Source organism: Carettochelys insculpta, chromosome 13 (genome assembly GCF_033958435.1).
Source record: "Carettochelys insculpta isolate YL-2023 chromosome 13, ASM3395843v1, whole genome shotgun sequence".
In the NCBI taxonomy this organism is placed as follows: Eukaryota; Metazoa; Chordata; order Testudines; family Carettochelyidae; genus Carettochelys; species Carettochelys insculpta.
In genome coordinates, this window is record NC_134149.1 from 24,043,817 (window position 1) to 24,063,789 (window position 19,973).

At 42.9% G+C, this 19,973-nt stretch overlaps 2 protein-coding genes across 3 annotated transcripts in view; one reads left to right on the top strand and one right to left on the bottom strand.

Annotated features, from left to right (window-relative positions):
• The window catches only part of LOC142020346 (heat shock factor protein 3-like), a 39,846-nt gene extending 33,339 nt beyond the window's left edge, over positions 1 to 6,507 (bottom strand). Inside the window, exons 1-2 of one of the 2 annotated variants that reach the window (XM_075008089.1) lie at positions 6,326 to 6,507; positions 3,824 to 3,932 (exon numbers count right to left, since the gene is read on the bottom strand). In XM_075008089.1, coding sequence (XP_074864190.1) covers positions 3,824 to 3,932; positions 6,326 to 6,445 — 229 coding nt within the window. In that variant the 5' untranslated portion in view covers positions 6,446 to 6,507. Of the gene's footprint in view, positions 1 to 3,823; positions 3,933 to 5,106; positions 5,372 to 6,325 lie in introns of those variants that run through there. The other variant, XM_075008088.1, reaches the window with a different exon arrangement.
• The window catches only part of HEPH (hephaestin), a 48,316-nt gene continuing 33,636 nt past the window's right edge, over positions 5,294 to 19,973 (top strand). Inside the window, exons 1-7 of the mRNA XM_075008084.1 lie at positions 5,294 to 5,415; positions 9,519 to 9,649; positions 13,563 to 13,771; positions 16,893 to 17,137; positions 17,930 to 18,142; positions 18,898 to 19,077; positions 19,487 to 19,741. Coding sequence (XP_074864185.1) covers positions 13,599 to 13,771; positions 16,893 to 17,137; positions 17,930 to 18,142; positions 18,898 to 19,077; positions 19,487 to 19,741 — 1,066 coding nt within the window. The 5' untranslated portion in view covers positions 5,294 to 5,415; positions 9,519 to 9,649; positions 13,563 to 13,598. The remainder of the gene's footprint in view (positions 5,416 to 9,518; positions 9,650 to 13,562; positions 13,772 to 16,892; positions 17,138 to 17,929; positions 18,143 to 18,897; positions 19,078 to 19,486; positions 19,742 to 19,973) is intronic.

A 19,973-nucleotide genomic window follows, 5' to 3' on the forward strand; every position in this document is an offset into this window, starting at 1 on the left:
GGACCTTGTGTACTAATGGGAACAGGGGAAACAAATATAGGAGCTGGCTCATCCAAGTGAAATGTAAAGTGTCTGCTATGGATCCATGGCTGTGGCCCGAGAACAAGTAGTACTGGCTGCACTTCCTATTGTGGGAAGTTGCGAACAGACCTACCTGGGGATGACTACCTGTGAAAGATGGAGAGGACCAAATCTGCCTGAGGGGCCACTCATGAGAAGGGAACCCCGTGTAAGTTGAATATCTGCATAATTCAGCCTTAGGCAATTCATAAGGTAGCTTTGTGCAATGGGAAGGCACAAAGGTTGAAGATGAATGTTGTGATAGATCCAGAAATCCCATAAGCTGAGGGCTTCATGCACAGGAGAGAGGACTGAGCAACACTGTCAGTTGATACAGAACATATCTGTAGTGTCATCCAGCAGGACTAGGATGCACTTGTCTTACTGGTGGGGCAAAAATACCTGGCAAGGTAGGTGAATCACCGTGACATCCTTGACATTGACTTGCAATGATAACTATCAGAAGCCACAAAACATTAGGACTAAGGACTTGCAAAGCAAGTGATCAGAAGCTCCAATAATCATCAGTGGCAGCAAGAAGGAACTGAGGTGCCACAGATGACCAGATGGGTACTGCTAGCGAACAATCTTTCAATGGTCATGCATGTGGGACACATACACGCATCAGACTGCACATGAGCAATGACTTGAAGAATTTGTTATTGGCACAAATGACATCTTTTAAAAAAGGAAGAAAATTTTAAATGAAGCGGTAAGAAATCAAATCAAAATGCTCTGAAAGCCATGAAATGAAGCATTCTGATTTTTTCCAATTAGTTCTTCCAATCAAAACAGAATAGTGACTTCAACATGAACTTGTGGAAATATTCCAGCTGACCCAAATTTGCATTTTGTTTAAATTAAAAAGAGCCATCCAGCTCTTCTGATAAATCTGGGACTTCCCCACAGTACCCTACACTGTTTCACTGGGTCACACATACACAGCTTATTCTGATTGAACATTGTGAGTGATTTAAAAAAAAAAAAAAGCAGGAGTTTCACAAAGGGCTGTTTTGCTATATTGTTTCCATCCCGTTGTCACAACTACCAGACAACAACCTGTTTGTTCTGCAGTGTATTACTGTATTATGTCTTTGGAGTATAACCTCACTCAGTCTTGGCTGGCAAACTACATAAGGCATACATCTATGGGGACTATAAAAATACATGGCATATTTACAAGGAGGATGTTAAAAGTAAGTCATGAATGAGGATCTTAATCCAGCCTGATCTGTGAATGTGACAACAGTTGTTTCATCGTTACCATACAGCACAGACTTCCACAAGATAAATGCATGTGTATATATGGCCTTTTCCCCCCCAAATTTAAATGTTTATAAAAGTCATTTCTCACAAAAATGAGGCGTTAATAGACTAGCTGGAACCAAATATAGAATGCACACTTCCCATGCACAGCTCTGCCAACACATACCATCCCAAACAACTTCACGTTTCAGCTTTGGATACTCCTGAGGGGCCAACTATACCACCAAAGCAAGCAGCGGTCTGTGATGCATACAAGCCAAGACTAGGATGAACTCCTCCACTGCACAATTTTCATTGTGAGCCGAGACCAGAGCCTGATGTGGGACTACTTCTATTCTCACTGCCACTATTAGAGCAGTTATTCTCATGAGACCCCTGCAATATAGACTCTGCTGCAGCCCTTTACACTAGTTTCACACATGCCTTAAAATTAGAACTAGGGCTGTCAAACAATTACCACAATTAACTGCGCCATTAAACAGTAATAGAAAACCATTTATTTAAATAATGATATCAATTGCAACACAGTACACAAATTGTACAGTGCTCATTTTATATTAGATTACAAATACTTGCACTATAAAAAAAACAAAAACCATCTTTCAATTCACCTAATCCCAGCAATACAGGACACTTTTTTAAGAATGAAAGTTAATTTTATAAGTGCAGAATTACAGTAGACTCACAACTTACAGAGGTTGTGTTCTTGGCAACCCCGCCTAAGTTGAATGTCTGCTTAACTCAGAGAGCCAGGAAACTGACCAGTGCAGCAGCACTGTCAGTTTCCTGGCTCTCACCCTGAGGGAGGGGACCAGGAAACCACTCCTGTCAGGGGCAGCAGTTGTGTTAACTCTAGTGGACATATCCTGTGGTTTTACTGTATGTACAAAAACCCCTCCATTCAAAAAAAAAAGAAACCAAAACAATGCAAAACTTTAGAGCCTACAAGTCTGATTAAGTTTGGTTGTAATTCCCAGGAGATAATGCTGCCTGTCTCTCGTTTACAATGTCACCTGAACATGAGAGCAGGCATCTCATGGCACTGTTCTAGCAGACATGGCAAGATATTTATATGCCAGATGCACTAAAAAATTCCTGCGTCCCTTAATGCATCTATCATGATTCCAGAGGACATATCCATGCTAATGATGGGTAATACCCAATAATGATCCAAAGTAGAGCAGATCAACACATTCATTTTCACCAACTGATGCAGATGCCACCAGCAGAAAGCTGATTTTCTTGTTCAGTTTCTGTATTTCAGCAAATGAGTGCTGCACTTTAAAGACTTTTAAAAGCACTCTTTACACCACATGCCTCACAGATTTTGGACAGCACTTCAGATTCTTAAACCTTGGCTCAAGTGCTGTAGCTACTTTTAGAAATTTCACATTGGCATGTTTTGGCAAATCTGCTGGTAAAGGGTTCTTAAAATTGTGCTGGGTCATCACCCAAGACTGCTGTAACATGGAATACATGGCATAATGCTGGTAAAATAGGAGACATACAGTTCTTCACCAAGGAGTTCAGTCATAAGTTTAATTAACATTACTTTTTTTAAAACAAGCATGGAAGGGTGTCTTCTGGAATGGTAGCCAAAGCATGAAGGGCCATACGAGTACCCAGCATACTTTGCCATGCTGGCAAAAAAAGTGCCATGAAAAGGCCTGTTCTCACTCCCAGGGGACATTGTAAATAGGAAAGCAGCATTACCTCCTTAAATCAAACTCAATATGTTTGTCTTAGTGATGGGCTGAATAAAAGGTAGGAATGAGTAGACTTGGTAGGCTCTAAAGTTTTCCATTGTTGTTTCTGAGTGCAGTTATGCAACAACAAAAATCAATGTTTGTAATTTACATTTTCATGATCACACTACAGTACTTGCATGCAGTGAGTTGAAAAATGCTATTTCTTTGGTTTCTTTTTTACAGGGCAAATATTTGTAATGAAAATAATATGAAGTGATCACTCTAGACTTGGTATTCTATGTTGAAACTGAAATTATATATATTTTGTATTTATATATATGAAAATGTAGAAAAATATCCAAATTAAACAATAGACTACCAAAACAAAAAAGCAGTCCAGTAGCACTAGAGTTGTGGTATGGCTATGATCTGAAGTGGGTCTGTCCCATGAAAACTCATCACGTAATAAATTATTTTGTTAGTCTGTAAAGTGCTACTGTGGACTGCTTTTGTGTTTTGGTAGTATATAGACTAGCACGGCTACCTCTCTGTTACTAACAGACTACCAACTGATATTTCTTAACAGTGTGATTAATCATAATTAAGTTTTCATTAATTATTAATTAATCACTGCGATTAAACAGCAGCCCTAATCAGAACCCACATCTTAAGGGGTCAACAGCACTCAACCCCCCTTCCTTTCCCTGGCACCTCCCTCACACCAACTACATTCCTTTGTTTAAAGATATCCCATGTTACTGTGGTAGCAAACCTAGCAACATTGGTACACAAGAATACCTCTTACTTACACATATTGAGCTGACGTATGAAGCTGCAGATGTTGTTGTGTTTGAAGTATTTGGGAAGCAGTTCTTTAGCAAACCTCTGCTCATTCAGAATGCAAAAACTCTGGCCATCCTAGAAGTAAAGTAAGAGTACAAAATTAAAAATATATATATGTTTCCAAATTGCTCGCATGCAAACTTCTTCTAGGCTAGTAATTACATGGAATGGCTTTTTTAAAGCAGTAAAAGAAAATCAGGTAGAAAAAGATTTTTTTAAGTCTATGCAGCCCTTTGACTTCCCAGTATATATTGGGTTTAAATCCAAGAGCCATCCAGAACAGCAGAAAACTGAAAGCACAGCTTTTGAATTAGCTATGATAAGTATGGCTAAGTCTTTCTAAAAGCAAGTCTCAGCTCTGCTAACAAAGCACATAAACATTGTTTGTGCATGCTGGAATTCAGCCACTAGAGTGCTGCTCTCACACCTGCCCCAAAGCCAAACCTGATTTCCTTCTTTTGAGGAGGTCCCCTTTACTTTGCTGCTTCTCCTCCCTGCCTCATCACAAAGACAGTGTCAAAGAGAAGCTGAAAGTACAGGGAACCTAATGATAAAAATGGTCATCTAATGGTAATATCTATTTTTATGTTCATTTTACTTTTGCTAGAGCTGGGCTGGGCTGCTCTTTCACTATCTTCCTGGCATTTGTGCATAGACTGGTAATTTCTCACCACTCTGCCTGCTCTTTATCATTCCAAAGGAGAAACAAACCATGCTAGTTCAGTGGGGATTTACAAATAACATGCGATCTAAGTAAGTACCGCTTGTGTTAATATCAGTTTCATGGGTCTACATTATGCAGAACATGTCAGAATCACAAGCCATTCCCTACACTGTTGGGTATTAGAGGCACAAATTCGATTTCACTTAAAAAAAAATTGTACAAAACCTAAACAAAATGTAAGTTTTTTAAAATGGTTTGAATTTGAAAAAAATTCCTGCTGGGCCTGAAGCTCACACACTAGAGCATTATAATTCTAGATGAGAATAAGTGAAACCCATTAGTGCATGTTCCACTGTTCAAGATTAGGCATTAGGAGTAGATAGCTACAGAGAAGGTTAAATTAGACCCTTTCAATGTTAATATTCTACAGCATTAATTATAAGGTGAATGCTGCTTTTAATTAGATTGTAATTCCGCCTCTGGCTGAGCAATACATTTAGTTGCACTGTGCAAATACTAGCAACACAAAGGCACTCAGACTGCGTAAGATAAAATTCTCAGACAAGTAGACACATTAATCTGTACCTGCACAAATAACATGCAGTCAACAGGCCAGGATAGTGCTGCAGAGTGAAGCAGGCTGCTGCTCAACCCATCTGCATGGTGGGGAGGATGGGATGGGAGGCAGTGCACTGTTCCTGCAGCCATCAAACACCATTCCAAGGTGCACAAGGTAATCCTCACAGCTCCGGTGCATACCATGGCTGTGGCAGCCACTGTGAGGTTGTCAAATACCTGGAGCGACCACCTCAGCTCATCCTATGGATACGAGAGCTCTGATGCCAGCCCTGCACTTGCAACCCACCTAAATCTGAGGATCATGGGACAAACAAGGTACGTGATGCCCAAATTGAGAAATGCTAATCTAGATCAGCTGATATATCCCCCAGAAAACTTTGGAGTGTGTCCAGAAATATGCAGCATCTGTTTTAGAAACACTGCTTGCCAGTATCTGGATAAAGAAGTGGGGAGGGAGGGAGAATGAGACAGCTGCAGAAAAAGAGCTGCATTCCTGGCATATCTATCTAGAAGAGGGGTCAGCAGGAGCCATGAGTGGCACGGCAAGCCAATTATCATCAACAAGCGAGGTGGCAGTTCAGCCCCAGCCCTCCTCCCCATGCAGCCGTGAGCTTGCTCCAAGTCATGCCACCTGCAGATTAGCAAAAGACCAGTCAATGCTACCAACCAACACCTAACCAGTAAAACTCTGCATCTTTTAAGTTGTTGTAAGTTGCACTATTAGGGACTTTAAAAAGCATTACCAGCACTTCAGCCATACACAGAGGGCAGCGTTTTGGCACTCTGCCTCGGAAAGGTTGCTGACCCTGATCTAGAACTATGCAACACAGACCTAGAGGCCCTTCACCCCAGAGATAATCCACTTTCTAAAGTCTTCCGGTCAAGGGCAAGACTCCAGAAAAAAAAATAATCCCCACCCCCATAGTTACAACAATCATAAACAAATAAGAAGATTTCAAAGTCTTTCCAAATGCATCTAGTGCTGCAGACTTAACTCTCAGCCCACCTACTGCCCCCCCCCCGCTTTGCACACGACTGGTGAGCACACCCTGTATAGGGCACGTGCGCGCACAAGGCCTGCTTAGGCACTACCGCTAACTCCTGCCCAATGCGCTTACACGCCACTAGTAACCAAGCACCTACTGCGCCCCCCCAGCCATGCCCCAAGGTGCTCAGGCGAGGGGCACCACTACGCATGCGCCCTGCCTCCAAGAGGAGAGCTTACCCGACCCCAACTGATCACATCGTCGGTGCCCGGGTCCTCCACCAGGGCCCAGAGCTTCGCCAGGAAGCCGGGCACGGGCACAGTGCCCGGACCGCCGGCCGCCACCGCAACTTCCTTCATGGCCACGCATAAACCGTAAACAACGCAACACGCAACAGACAGCCGCGCTCAAAGAGCAGCGAAGGCCAACGACGCTACGTGAGAGGCGGGGCCTCCCGTCACGAGCCTTCGCATTGGCTGGAACTTGACGGCTCCGCCCTCTTCCGCACGCGCCAGCCCCAGCGTGGAAGTTGTTGTGGCTCGGAGACGAACTGGCCGAGGGGCGGGGCCTTCAGGGTCTCGGCGACGTCACGACATGCGGTTAAAGGGCCCTGCGACGCCGCCCGGCGCCTGGAGCGCTTTGCGGTGGCGATGATCTCGCGCAGCCAATCGCGGGAGGGGCGCTCAGCTCCCGAGCCTCCAGCTGCCCATGTGCCTCTTAAAAAACGAGAAGTCCTGTGGCACCTTAGAGACTAACAGATATTTTGGAGCATAAGCTTTCGTGGGTAAAGACCCGCTTTGTCAGATGCATGAGACTCATGCATGCATTGGTCTATGAGGTGCCACAGATGAAGTGAGGCTCTGCTCACGAAAGCTCATGGTATAAACTTTTCTGTTAGTCTGTAAGGCGCCACAGGACCCTTCGTTGCTGTTACACATCCAGACTAACGCGGCTACCCCTCTGATACTTGACAGCATGGGAACTGAGGCCAGAATATAAATTGCACTCCCCCCGCATATATTCATAGTATTTATTTAATGGAAAAAGGGAAAATACACAAACACCACCACATCTCCTACACTGGCTCAGGAAGCTTTGTCTGGTTTTCACTGGGCTTGCGCGGGGGCACTGTGTGTGGTGGACCCGTCATGCCCCCCACCACCTCTCTCGCCTCTGGCCTGTGCTTCCAGAGTTGCTTGTGGCAGCTGTGGCAGGGCCAAGCAGGAAGCAGTGGGGGGAAGGGGGGCAGAGGGTGGGTGGCAGCACTTACAGCACTGGGTGCAGAGCCAAGATAGTAATGTGGGAGAGGGTGCGATGTGTAGGGCCAAAGGTGTGTGTGGGTAGTGCTGTGTGCAAGCAGTGAGTGTGTGCATGTGTAAGATGGGGCAGTGCCTATGGGCAGTGTGTGTGTGTAGATGCTGGTGGTATTGTGTGTCAGGAGAGGGTGTATGGAGATAATGAAGCATGTACAGGCAGTATGTAAATGGCAGTGGTGTTGCACCAAGAGGCAGGTGTATGAAAGTGCTGGTAGCTCTCTGTGTGCAGTTACAGGGTGTGTGAAGGTGTGGCACTGTGCAGGGGCAGGGTGTGCTGGTGGCACTGTGTGTCAGGACAGGTGTGTAGCGGTACTGTGTGTAGAGGCAGTGTATGTGTGTGTGTAAACACTGCTAATGCTGTGTACAGGGTGTGCTGGTGGCAGTGGAGCTAGTGGCAGGGGCAGGGTGAGTGTGGTGCTGTGCACGGGCAGGGTGTATGTGATGCTGTGTACAGTGGAAGGGAGTTTGGAGTGTGTGTGTACATGATCTGGGAGTGTACGTGGTGCTGTGTGCAGGGGTGGGAGGTGCTGTTTGGAGCTTCACCTGTGAAACAAGCTCTTTGCTATTGATCTGCTTTCCTATGGCTTTAGAACAGGTGTGAGCTAATCTGCAAGCACAATGGCAGATAAGAGTTATAAAATCTAGCCTTAACAACACTTGAATTTTTTACATCTCTAGTTTCCCTATTATGCTTTACCATTTCCCACATGTTCTGCAGCCAAGGCTGTGCGAGGGAATTAATTTAAAAAAAAATGCAGATTCTGGGATCTATTACCAGCATTAGTTTAGGGAGTTCTGTCAGTTCAAATGGAAGAAGTCTTTGTTTTTGCAGCTGAACTATGAGATTACTTAACCCAAGTTGCTCATCTGATGTGCATTATTAGTATAAATGCTTTTGTTGCTTGCTGCAAATTAATTTAGCACACTGGGACCCACTGAGACATTTTAACATGTACATGCATTTGTATTTTTTAATATAACATTGTTATACTGAAACATTGTTACATGAAAACCAGTTATTGGCTGACTCTAGCACACAGGTCTGCAACCTGCAGCTCCAGAGCTTCATGTGGTTCTTTTAGGACTTCTTTGTGGCTCCCGATGCTATAATTACAAAGTTAAAACAAACAAACAAAACCCCGCCTCCTGATTATTTTTGATAAATGGTGAATGTCTCAAACCCCAAAATGAACTCATATTTAAATAGCAAACAATGTGATCTCAAAATGTTTGACAACTGCCCCCATTTAATATGTGAAGTGCATTGTTTAATACAGAGCAAGCTCATAACTTCTTTGCCCCCTTTGTCAATGAAAGAGCTATGCACAGCTGTTTCCCTCCAGTTAACAATTATTTACACTGAATGTATTGATAAACAATAGTGGTTTTATTAAGCATACACAGTAGAATATAAATGGTTGCAAGTGATAGCAGACAGATCAAAGTCAGTTACTAAGCAAAATAAAACATTCCAGCTAAGTTTAATACTCTAAGAAACTTTCTTACCCTAACAGTAGTTCTAATCTTTTCCTTATAAACTGGGAAGCCTCCCAACTTGAGCCTGATCCTTCCTCCTGTTCAGTCTTAACAGTAACCTTGGGCGATGAGCAGGGGTGTCCTGGTGTCTGGCAGCCACGCCTATTATTTGGTTTCCCATTTTTTTACCCTTTTTTTCGAAGGTTGGAATCCTTTGTGGTCAGTTTAAACTTTTCGCACTTCCAGTGGAAGAGTACTGAATCCAAAAGGGTTTCCAACATCAGGTGACCTGGCCACGTGTCTTGGCAGGATCAACCACAGTCCAGGTTTATAGGAAAAATGAGACTTTTCATAGATCATTGTCCTGAGCACTGGGGCACTAAGTTCCTTGAGTACTACTGATGGTCCTGACTTAGCACATCTTGATTAGTAAATAGGTATATACACCACATTTATAAGTTCAAACAGAGGAATGGTACATGCACAAAAATAGAATATACACATTCAGGAGATTATAATTTTTCTAATGATACGTTAAAGATTATTTTGCAGCTATGAATATTTATAAGCATATTTCAATACAGAATATGAGGTGCAATATCACAGCAGTGTTGTCCTTTTTATTTCTTCACTGTTTCAGAGTGGCGGGGCCAGAGAGTGGTGGCTGCTGGCCTGAATCCCCAGCTCTGAAGGCAGCCAGCAGCATGGCAAAAATGAGTGTGACATGGTATGGGAGGCATCACTTCTGGGAGTACATGACCAGCCTTATAGGTGGGCAATGTGGGCAACAACCTAGTGTGCTGTGGTTAGAAGGATGGTCACCTGCACACATGCACACAGCCAGTCCAAAGCCTCTTTACACTGTCCAACCCCTAAGATCTGGGAAGGGATAAGGTTGGGGGTACCCAGGCCAGGGGTTCCTACCATGCCGCAGGCTCCAGCTGCTAATCCCAGCTTGGCTGCAGAGGTACAGGACTTTCTCTTCTCCAACATGGGGGACTCCCAGGGCCACATCAGACCCATCTCCAGTGGCGGCTCATAAGTAAGGGTGGCACTACCATATCAGGCTTCTCTCAGTTCTGTGCTGCTGCTGGCAGCAGCGCTCTATTCAGAATTAAGTGGTTAGCCAGCAGACACCACTCTTTGGCTGCCCAGCTCTGGAGGCAGCATTGCTCTCAGACGCAGCACGGAAATAAGAGTAACAATATCACAACGCTCCCCGGACATGGTCCTGTTTTGGGTCAGGACCCCCACAGTTACAACACTGCAATTTCAGATGTTTAAAATTCTATGACCATGGAATCTACCAAATTGGACTGTGAATTTGGTAGGACCCTATGTGGGGCATATCTATAGTATTGATGACCTGAATAGAGCCAGTGAGGCTGCTCACGTCATGACTATTCAGTGCCTAATAAATTCCTGAGACAACCCACAGCTTAAACCTATCACTTAAGTGCCAGGAATCTCCCTTCTTTATAACCTGGACTTTGCCCCTCTGCATATGTGGATATTTCCAGGTTCATTATTTCTGTAACGCTCCATGTTTAAAGAAGAGAGTCTCATGAATGACTAACCTCTTTGCCGGTCTTTAAAGCAGCTCATCAGAGTAAGTAAAACAACAGCTAAGTTCGTTTAATACTTTTTCTTTTTTCTTAGTGGTGGAAGTGTGATAATCAAGGCAGGGACTGGTTTAACTTGACAATATGAAGTTTCATGTGCCACAAGGAGAGAAGCAATGAATAGTAGTTTTCTTCCTTTCAGTCCATTTCTTATAGGATCAGAGAATAACATTTAACTTGCAGATGTTTAATGTATGTTTTAGGGTCTAAGCATATATATCTTATTAGAATTAGAGAGCTGAAATTTTATTTCTTCCTCCCCCCCCACTTCAGTTCATGGACCCAGTTCTGGTTTTGTTTACACCAGTGTAAAATCCAGACTAACGCAATAGAGGTCAATGGAGTTGCACGTTGGCAAAATAGGTGTGAGTGATAACAGAATCAGGCCCTATGAACCTTAGTTGTGATAACCTGCTTCACCTTTTCTTAGAACTAGAGCACAGGAAAAGTGTAGCATCTTAAATCAACCCCTTACTGTGCTCCTGAGCTTTGAAAGATCCCCGTCTCTGATACTCCATTTCAGCTTTTTGCACTAGACCTGGACAGTTTACTGTATATTTAGTTTAGGGGGACATCCATTCAGGTAAAATGTATTCAGTATACCCACTAATGCTGTCATATTGGGTACTAGGCTGCTAAGAAGGGACACAAAAACAGTTTATAGAAGACCCAGAAGTAGCGATCCACTTGTAAGTGGCACCTTTCCCAATCTGCATTCCAACTGCTCTGTATTTGATATGAAGTCCAAACTCGGTCCCTTCCTCAAATATGGTTTTGTAAACAAAGGGCACAGTATAAAGGCGACCAAAAGATTAGTGCAAACCCTCTCCTCCCGTTTGGCTGCTCTGAGGTATCCTGCTGCAGGACTGCTGAATCATATCCCAGATAAGTATCAGAGAGGTGGCCATGTTAGTCTGTATCGTCGAGAACAACAAGAAGTCCTATGGCACCTTATAGACTAACAGATATTTTGGAGCGTAAGCTTTCACGGGCAAAGACCCGCTTCATCATCTGATGATGAAGCGGGTCTTTGCCCGTGAAAGCTTACGCTCCAAAATATCTGTTAGTCTATAAGGTGCCATAGGACTTCTTGTTGTTCTCATACCCCAGATAATCTCTCTCCCAGAGAGCCACTTCCACTTTGTTTACAGCCCAGCCACTCACTCCTTAATGAGTCAACAGATTACTGTTTCTCAGTGATCAATGTTAATAGGAACAGAGAAGCAGCCATCTTAGTCTGTACTCCAACAAAACAAAGCAGCAGAAATGTAGCACTTCAAAGACTAACAAAATGATTTCCTTGGTGATGAACTTTCGTGGGACAGACCCACTTCATCAGATCAATTTCATTTCCAATACAGACTGACATTTATAAGTACAGAGAACAAAAAAAAATTGCAATAAAAACTGGCACATCAAATAGGATTGAAGGAAGGGAGTGAAGATGACATTAAGTGTCCTGTCTGAGATAATTATGAGCATCAAAGGAAGGGATGTTAATTGGGTGAGAGGTTTCAGGCTAATCCAGATTCTTACATCATCTAGTCCTCTTCAGGTCCAGCTGCCTTAATCTATTCAGCCTGGTATTGGTGTGTGTGTACTGAATAGAAAATAGTACTGTTTAGTTAACAAATTGGTTTGAAACCTAATACAAAGACCAGCATGAGTATATATAAACACAGTCATTTCATTTCTAAGTAGCTGGTGATTACCTAAAGTGGTACTTAGTGGCTAGAGTAATAGCATGAGACCTGAGTCTCTAGTTTTAGCTCTGCTAGTGTCATGCCAGGACACTTGAAGAAGTAATTTTTAGGCCTTTGTTTCCCCGTCCATAACATCGAGATGTTAGTTATCTCCCTTCTGAACACTTTGAAAACTCCTGAGGAAATACACTCTAAGAGCTGCATTTTATTGACTTGTAGAGTAGAAAATTCTCACGAGTTCTCCTGTCACTTGGAGCAGAGGAGTAAGCAGAAACAGTTCACACATTTGGGTACACCAGAAAGAAGGTTTTCCAATTTGAGTACCCAACAGTGGAAAGCTCAATCTTGTAAATTTAACATCTATCTGGGATGGATTAACAACCACTTCTGCCAGTTACCAGGCATTTCTTGGGGGGGAAGATGAGTTGATTCAGGAGTCTTTTCATAAAGTCGGTAGTGCAACTTAGAACATAGCTGGAGGCTAGGAAAGACAATGATAATTCTTAGTGTTTTTAATTCAGAAGAACAAAAAGGCACATTAGAAACAGATTTGCAAGAGCCACTTGATCCACCATGGCAGTGCAAACACCCAAAATGAGGCACAGCAGCTGTTTTACAGTGTGCAGCAACATGACCCAAACCGCAGGACAAGCAGTTTAGGAAAATGACATATCCAGTGAAACACAGTAGCAAGTTGGCTCGGTCATTATGAAGGATAGAATGTTTTAGGCATGAAAAGTCTCTCCCCACTTTACAAGGATTGCTAGAGTAGAGTAGAGTAGGACTGGCCAATTGTCTATCATCCTTCTGTGACCAGTGCTGGATGCTGTTGAGAAAGCTGGATGCTTCAGCACACTTTGTAGTACACAGTGCTTTTTTCCTAAAATAAAGAGGTACCAGTACTCACCCCGACCGGGGGGGGGGGGAGGGGGGAGGATCCCACAGCCCTGTGGGTGGGAGCCAGCTAGGACACAGAGCCCCACCAGCAGCCCCAGCCATGGGATCCCCATCTGGGGGGAACACTGATTTATTGTAGCAGTACCACTGCAAAAAAAAAAAAACAAAACACTGGTTGTACATTAATAAAGGTGTGGGTGGACTTTTTTTCTCATCCTGAAGCTGGTGACTGCCTTAGGCCCTGCAGCATGGGTGCTCACAATCCTTGTAATTTTCCCATTCATTCTGACATAATTACATAGTAACCCTGGAAGTTTTTATATGTTGATACCTTCCCATAGTCTCAGAACATCTTGTATCTTGAAAGCACAGTGCCCAGGACTGGGTTATAAGAGTAAAAGCCTCTTTATTGTCCCATTACTTCAGATTTTTTCTGTTTTGTTTCTTTTCCATAAAAAACAGTTGCTTTCTCCAGAAAAGCCTTCACCTCAAGCTGGGATGGGATCTTGTTGGAAGCTGCTGTCTCAGTCTCTGGTTCTCCTACATTTGCTGTTGCCCATCTTTGCTGAAGGTGCCGCCAGAGTCTATTACATGGGTATCTGTGAGGTGGAATGGAATTATGCTCCAACGGGGAAGAACGTAATCACAGGCCGAAGCATTAACGATGACCCGTATGTTTAACAACTTTAAGTATTTGAGTCTGTATTGGCCTAAAAAGTAAATAGGTCAGCAGTTTCATGCAAGAATTCTGAGGCTATTAAGCAAGCAGGTGAAATTGACACATATTTCATCTTTATTGGCTTAATGGTTAACCTTGCTTATCATGGGAACATAGAAACTATTACACTGTGGCAGGCCTGCTGTCAATCTAGACTAGTATCCACTGACCAATTCCAGATACTTAGGAGGAAAGTGCAAATTCTTTATAATGCACTCCATTGCACAAGGCTGTGACATGGAACTTGCTTCTTTTTAACCCCAGCTGGTGATCTGTTCATGAGGACTGAACTCTGAGTATTTTATGTCTTTATGTAAATCAGCAATTAGAACTGGTCAAAATATATGTTCACCAAAAATACATTTTGGATTAAATTAAAATTTTAACTGAAAATACCAAAGCCTGAAAACTGAGAGAAGAATATTTTAAAAGAAATAAATTGGTTTTTGGTTTTCAAAAGTAAAAAAGCTTAACCAAACCAAACCAAATCTTTTAAATGAAAACCTTAAGAATAGTTCTGCAAAAAACATTCTCTGAAAAAATGAAAATTGTGCATTTTCTGTTGAAAATGTTCATAGTAAATAAAATAAGTTTCTTGAGCAAACTTGTTCGGTGCTGGACTCTTACCATGAATTTTTTGTGCAATTAGATCACTTTATCTCAAAAGGTGTGTAACAGAAATAGAAACGGTTCAGAGAAAAGCAATATGGATTATTAGAGATATTAAATAGGTTGGAAATACGGTATTTAGTTTATAAAGAAGAGAAATAATTGGAGACATTATAGAAAGTACATACAAAATAATGAATATTTTCCAGAGGGTAAATTTTGTGTTTCCAGCCACCCTCTCTCATAATTATATAAGAACAAACAATCATTGAGATTGGACACAGAATTCGCCTGTGGAATTCTCTTCCAAAAGGCAACCCAGGGCTTAGTAACGGGAGAAAAGAATTAGACATTGATATAAATAGAACTAGTCAAAAGTTTTGGAGGAAAACTTCTTTTTACTTGCAAATACAGCCTAAGTTTGAAAATGACACTGGTTTTCAGTAAACAGGCTTTTTCAGTATCTATTTAGATCACACATGCAGCAGGCTGGCAAAATGTCAATATGTTTTATCCAAATTTTACTTTTTTTTTGTTAAAAATCACAAAAACTATGGAAAGAGCTTTGGAGCTTTTCACTTTGAAATGGAAACAGTTGTAATGTTTGAGAGAGACAGAAAGTGTGTTGCTGAGTGACCTCAGGCATGTTCTTTCCTTCCTGTGCCTCTAAAAAAGGGAAAATGAGACCTGTCCTGGTTCATAAGGCAGTTTGAGATGAAAAGTAATAAATAAGAACTACTATTTATTACGCTACATTATGTAATTTTTATAAAAAATCATAATACTCTGCTATGTAGAAGATCTGGCTGCGGAAGTGATTTTGTGGATTTAGTGCAGCTCTGAGGTGCCTATCTACAGCCCCACCTGGCGGTATGACAGAGAATGACAAGGTGTGAGGTTGACTTCAGCACTACAGCACCGAGCCCATGAAGAAGAGCTTTCCTTTCCTATGGTTTGCCCATATGCCAGGCCTATTTTTCTTGCTGCAGAAGTGATGATTTCTAGGAAAAAATAGCTTCAGCCTCCATTATGAGCTGACACAACAATACTTCCCAAGAGTCACCTATCTTCTAGCAGGAAATGACTACGAAAAAGCAATCCGTGATTGAATTGACCTTTGGATGCTTGTAAGAACTTTAAATTCCTAAGGTTTGATATGTGCCTGGAACACATCAGCCTCAGCTGCTGACTCTTTCCATTAATATTTCATATTGGCTCCTGACTGGAAACTCACCCTCTTCTTGTGTCAGTCATTGTGAGCAAGCTCACGATATTTTTTCCCCTTGCAATTCACAGCAGATAGCTCTACTTTGAAGTGCTGCACTAGAATTAAGCAAAGAATGGCTAGCGTAATATGTAGGACAGCAATTACTAGGGCTCTCACCTTTCATTCTTTAGTTCATAAAATGACCCCCTAACAAGGAAGAAATTCCCTTTTCTCACCCTTGTCTAGCATCCAAGGTTAAATACCTTTGGGGGTTTGTTTCAGGAATTCCCCTGCAGCCTATAGCACTGACCATAGTGAGAGATCAAGTCTTAAGCTAGACTGTCTGCTGATCTGTTACATCACGTCCATTCTTGTCATATTTTACAACAGCATTTCGCACTCTTTTTTATAAAGTACCCCTTTTTAAAAAAAATAACAAGTACCCCCAATTTTCAGACACACAAACTTTTTTTCTACCATTGCAAAGCATTTGTTGAAACAACTTAATTGTAACTAGCTGGTTGGAAGAAATTGCCTCTCAGCAATAAACTTTCCATCGCACTTACAACTGTGCAAAAGGGATAGATAAAAAAATTAGATGAACATAAAATAAGTCCATTTTTTTAAAATTCATAAAAATGGTTGAGAACCACTGAGTTTAGGTACCCTCTGGAAGAGCTCTGAGTACCCCGGGGTACACATACCCCTGGCTGAGAACCACTGTTTTACAACACTTAAAAAGCAGACAAGAGTAGAAAGGCCACTGTTCATGTCCAGCTGGATTGCATTCCCAACACTGTCACAGGGTCCTAGTTGAGGAAGTGCACTGCTGGGCTTGTACTGGAGGGCAGAGCACTGGCACAGCTCAGGCTCTAGGAGTCAGCTGAGAAAGGTACATTAGGGCTGCGTCTACACTAGAAAACTAACTTCGAAGTTTCTTACTTTGAAGTAAGCAACTTTGAAGTTGAGCCTCTACACACACTCTACTTCGAAGTTAATCTTCAAAGTAGGGGACTACTCCGTTCCCGGGAATGGAATAAGGAATTCAAAGCTGGGCTCCCTACTTTGAAGTCAACTCAAATTAAGGGAAAATGCGTGTGGATGCTCTGCTGTAGTACCTAACTTTGAAGTTAACTTCGAAGTTAGTTCCTAGTGTAGATGCACCCTAGGTGTCACTGGTATCACTACGCTCCATGCCATGCAGCTGTAGTACATGGCACATTATTCATTATTTGTTGTCCTGTTCTGAATTTTACAGAGAAGCCTCTACGTTCCTTCAGCCTGGCAAGGACAGGGTGGGAAGTACTTACAAAAAATCTGTGTATAAGCAATACTCAGACTCCACGTATACAAAAGAGATCCCCAAACCTGCCTGGCTTGGATTCCTTGGGCCCATCATACGAGCAGAAGTGGGAGACACCATTACCGTGCACCTAAAAAATTTTGCCAACCGGCCACACACAATCCATCCTCATGGCATCTTCTACAAGAAGGAATCTGAAGGTACATGAGTGTCCGCTGCATTCAGATTCGTAGTTGGCCCACTGTAAATTTAGGAATGTGTAGGAAAGCAAAGTGAGCTGAGAAGAGGACATGTTTGGGTTACTTCAAAGCAATATCACCTTGAAAACTGGTATAGAGAGTTAGGCTCCTAGCAGTGCAGGGATAGTGAGCTCCTAAGCAACATTATCTGAAAGGGATTTAGTTTCCAAACTTGAACGCCTAAACAGAATGTCCAAATTGTTTCGTAAAGAACACATCTTAGTCACGCTATCATTGACTGAGCATAGGAGCAGTGAACCATCAAGGCAGAAGCTAATGAACACACATATTATAGTGCTATGCATAGTTCAATGTCTATAATGTGCTGAATCTTGTAGGCGCTACAGGAATGATAGCCAACCAGAACAGAGCTCAAAATGGTCCCAGGGGATTTAAAAAACTATTCCTGGGGTACTGTAGATTTGACCTGAAAACTTGGCCCAGTTCTCTGTTTTCCAATGAGAATATTAAGAGGCAGTGATTAAAACATGAGACCTTTTCTGCCTGGCCACCAGCATACTGGGCAAAGTCACTTTACTTCCTAGTGCCTTAGTTTATCTATTGGAAAAATGATGATTACATAACATAATTTTTATCAGGTGTGAGTCTTAATTTGAAAGGTGCCACTGAAGTGGAAAAAAGTAACTTGTAGCTATCTGTGCTATCTCTAATGTGAGAAATGCAGGGCAGCATTGTAGGTAATATACTCTCTGCTACACTTGAATGGATGCTGTGATTGCTCAATTATTCCAGGGTCCCTGTACCCCGATGTGTCCTCACAGGATCAAAAGAAGGATGATGCTGTTCCACCAGGAGGGAATCATACATACACTTGGACCGTCTCTGAAGATCACAGCCCAATGGCTGATGACCCAACTTGCTTGACCTGGGTCTACCACTCTCACACTGATGCGCCAAAAGACATTGCTTCTGGGTTGATCGGGCCTTTACTGACATGCAAAGAAGGTAAAACTTCAGGGAAAAGACAGCTGAGAGTTACAGCTTTGTACATACTGGAGGCTTTGCAATGATCTCACTCAGTGCCTATTTTGTAAAAAAAAAAAAAGAAGGAGAAGCTACTGCTCAGCTGGCTCCCCATCCCAGCCAATCCCATGGCTGGGGCTGCCAAGGTGCCGGTACTCAGTACTGGCAAGTACCAGCACAAGGAAAGCACTGATCTCACTTATGATAAGTCAAGTGATGCTTTGTTAGACAGCTCTCTAGTTCCTGCGGAATTTATATCTCATCTGAGATTGTTTGTGTATTCTAGATTGAGTCTGATAGTTAAAACCGTATTTATTTTTTGTGGCTGAGAGGGTTAGCACATTAGCCTTTATCTCTGGGGACCAGTTGAAATGCATGAGTGAAATTATGCGGGGATCTCATCTGAGACCCCATTTAAGAAAGAAAGAAAGAAAGAAAGATATCCCCCAAACCTCACAAGGTTTTTAGCAGGAGTGAAAAAACTATTGAAAGATCCAGGATAGAAGTGAGTGCTGTAAATCAGAAGTGAGATGCGCTGGAATTTAGATGTGTCCTAGCAGGGAGCAGTGGAGATCTAGGGTGAAGTGCATTGGCACAGCTCTTTGAGGGTCGGGCCTGGAATTGAAGGGAGAGCAGGAATCCCAGGCTGTTGGTGAATTAACAGAGCCCATCTCATTAGATCCATTGACAGAGCTCTGTTTTGCAGTGGGAGCCACTCATCCTCTCTCTCGCCGTAGGAGCGCTGACCGGCACAGCTCAAAGACGGCATGATGTGGACCTTGATTTCTTTCTCATGTTCAGTGTGATTGATGAGAACCTGAGCTGGCACCTGGATGAGAACATTGCATTATTCTGCACAGACCCAGAATCTGTCAATAAGGAAGATGAAGAGTTCCAAGAGAGCAACAGAATGCATGGTGGGTGCCACCTTTAACAAACTTCTGGCCTTGGCCAGCCAGTCTATCCGTGGGGAGTGATTTCCCTAATACCAACAAGTAAATTCTCATCGGAGTGATGCAGGGGTGGTTTGAGAAGCCAGTGAGACCCTGGGCTGAAATATGGCCCATCAGAGGGACAGCCACATCAACACCATCAAAATATTATTAGGGTTTTGGCTTTTACCTTCAGTGACCATTTGGGCATTAAGCTAAGGCCCATAAATCCATGTTAGGAAAAAGATTTGTGGAAGCTGACCAGGACTGGGCAGAAGGGAAAGGTTTGCTGTTGAGAATATCCCGTTTCTGTAATGGAACACATAGGATAGAGCAGTGAACCCAACCTCCACCCTCTTCCTGATCTCTGCTTCTGATTCACTTGGTTTTACAGCTATTAATGGTTACGTATTTGGGAACCTGCCTGAGATGACAATGTGTGTTGGAGATCATGTGGCATGGCACCTCTTTGGGATGGGCAGCGAGACTGATGTTCACACAGCCTTCTTTCATGGACAGACACTCACCATCAGAGGCCATAGGTCCGACGTGACCAGCCTCTTCCCAGCCACTTTTGTTACAGCTGACATGATCCCAAGTAATCCTGGGAGATGGCTTCTGAACTGTCAGATCAACAGTCACCTGCAAGGTGAGGCACAGTCTGAAATCTGTCCTGCACCCTGTGGCCCCCCATTCACTTCCTGCTTCAGTTCCCAGGATGAAACAGAACAGCCTTGTGGGCAATGCCTCCTGGTAAAAGGATTTCCCCTGCAGTACTGTATAATCAACAGTTTGGTCTGATGGCTTCCCCTATACTGCATAAAACTGGTGAGCTATAGCCAGATAGGCAGATGCAACGGACAGGGATTACAGATGCCAGA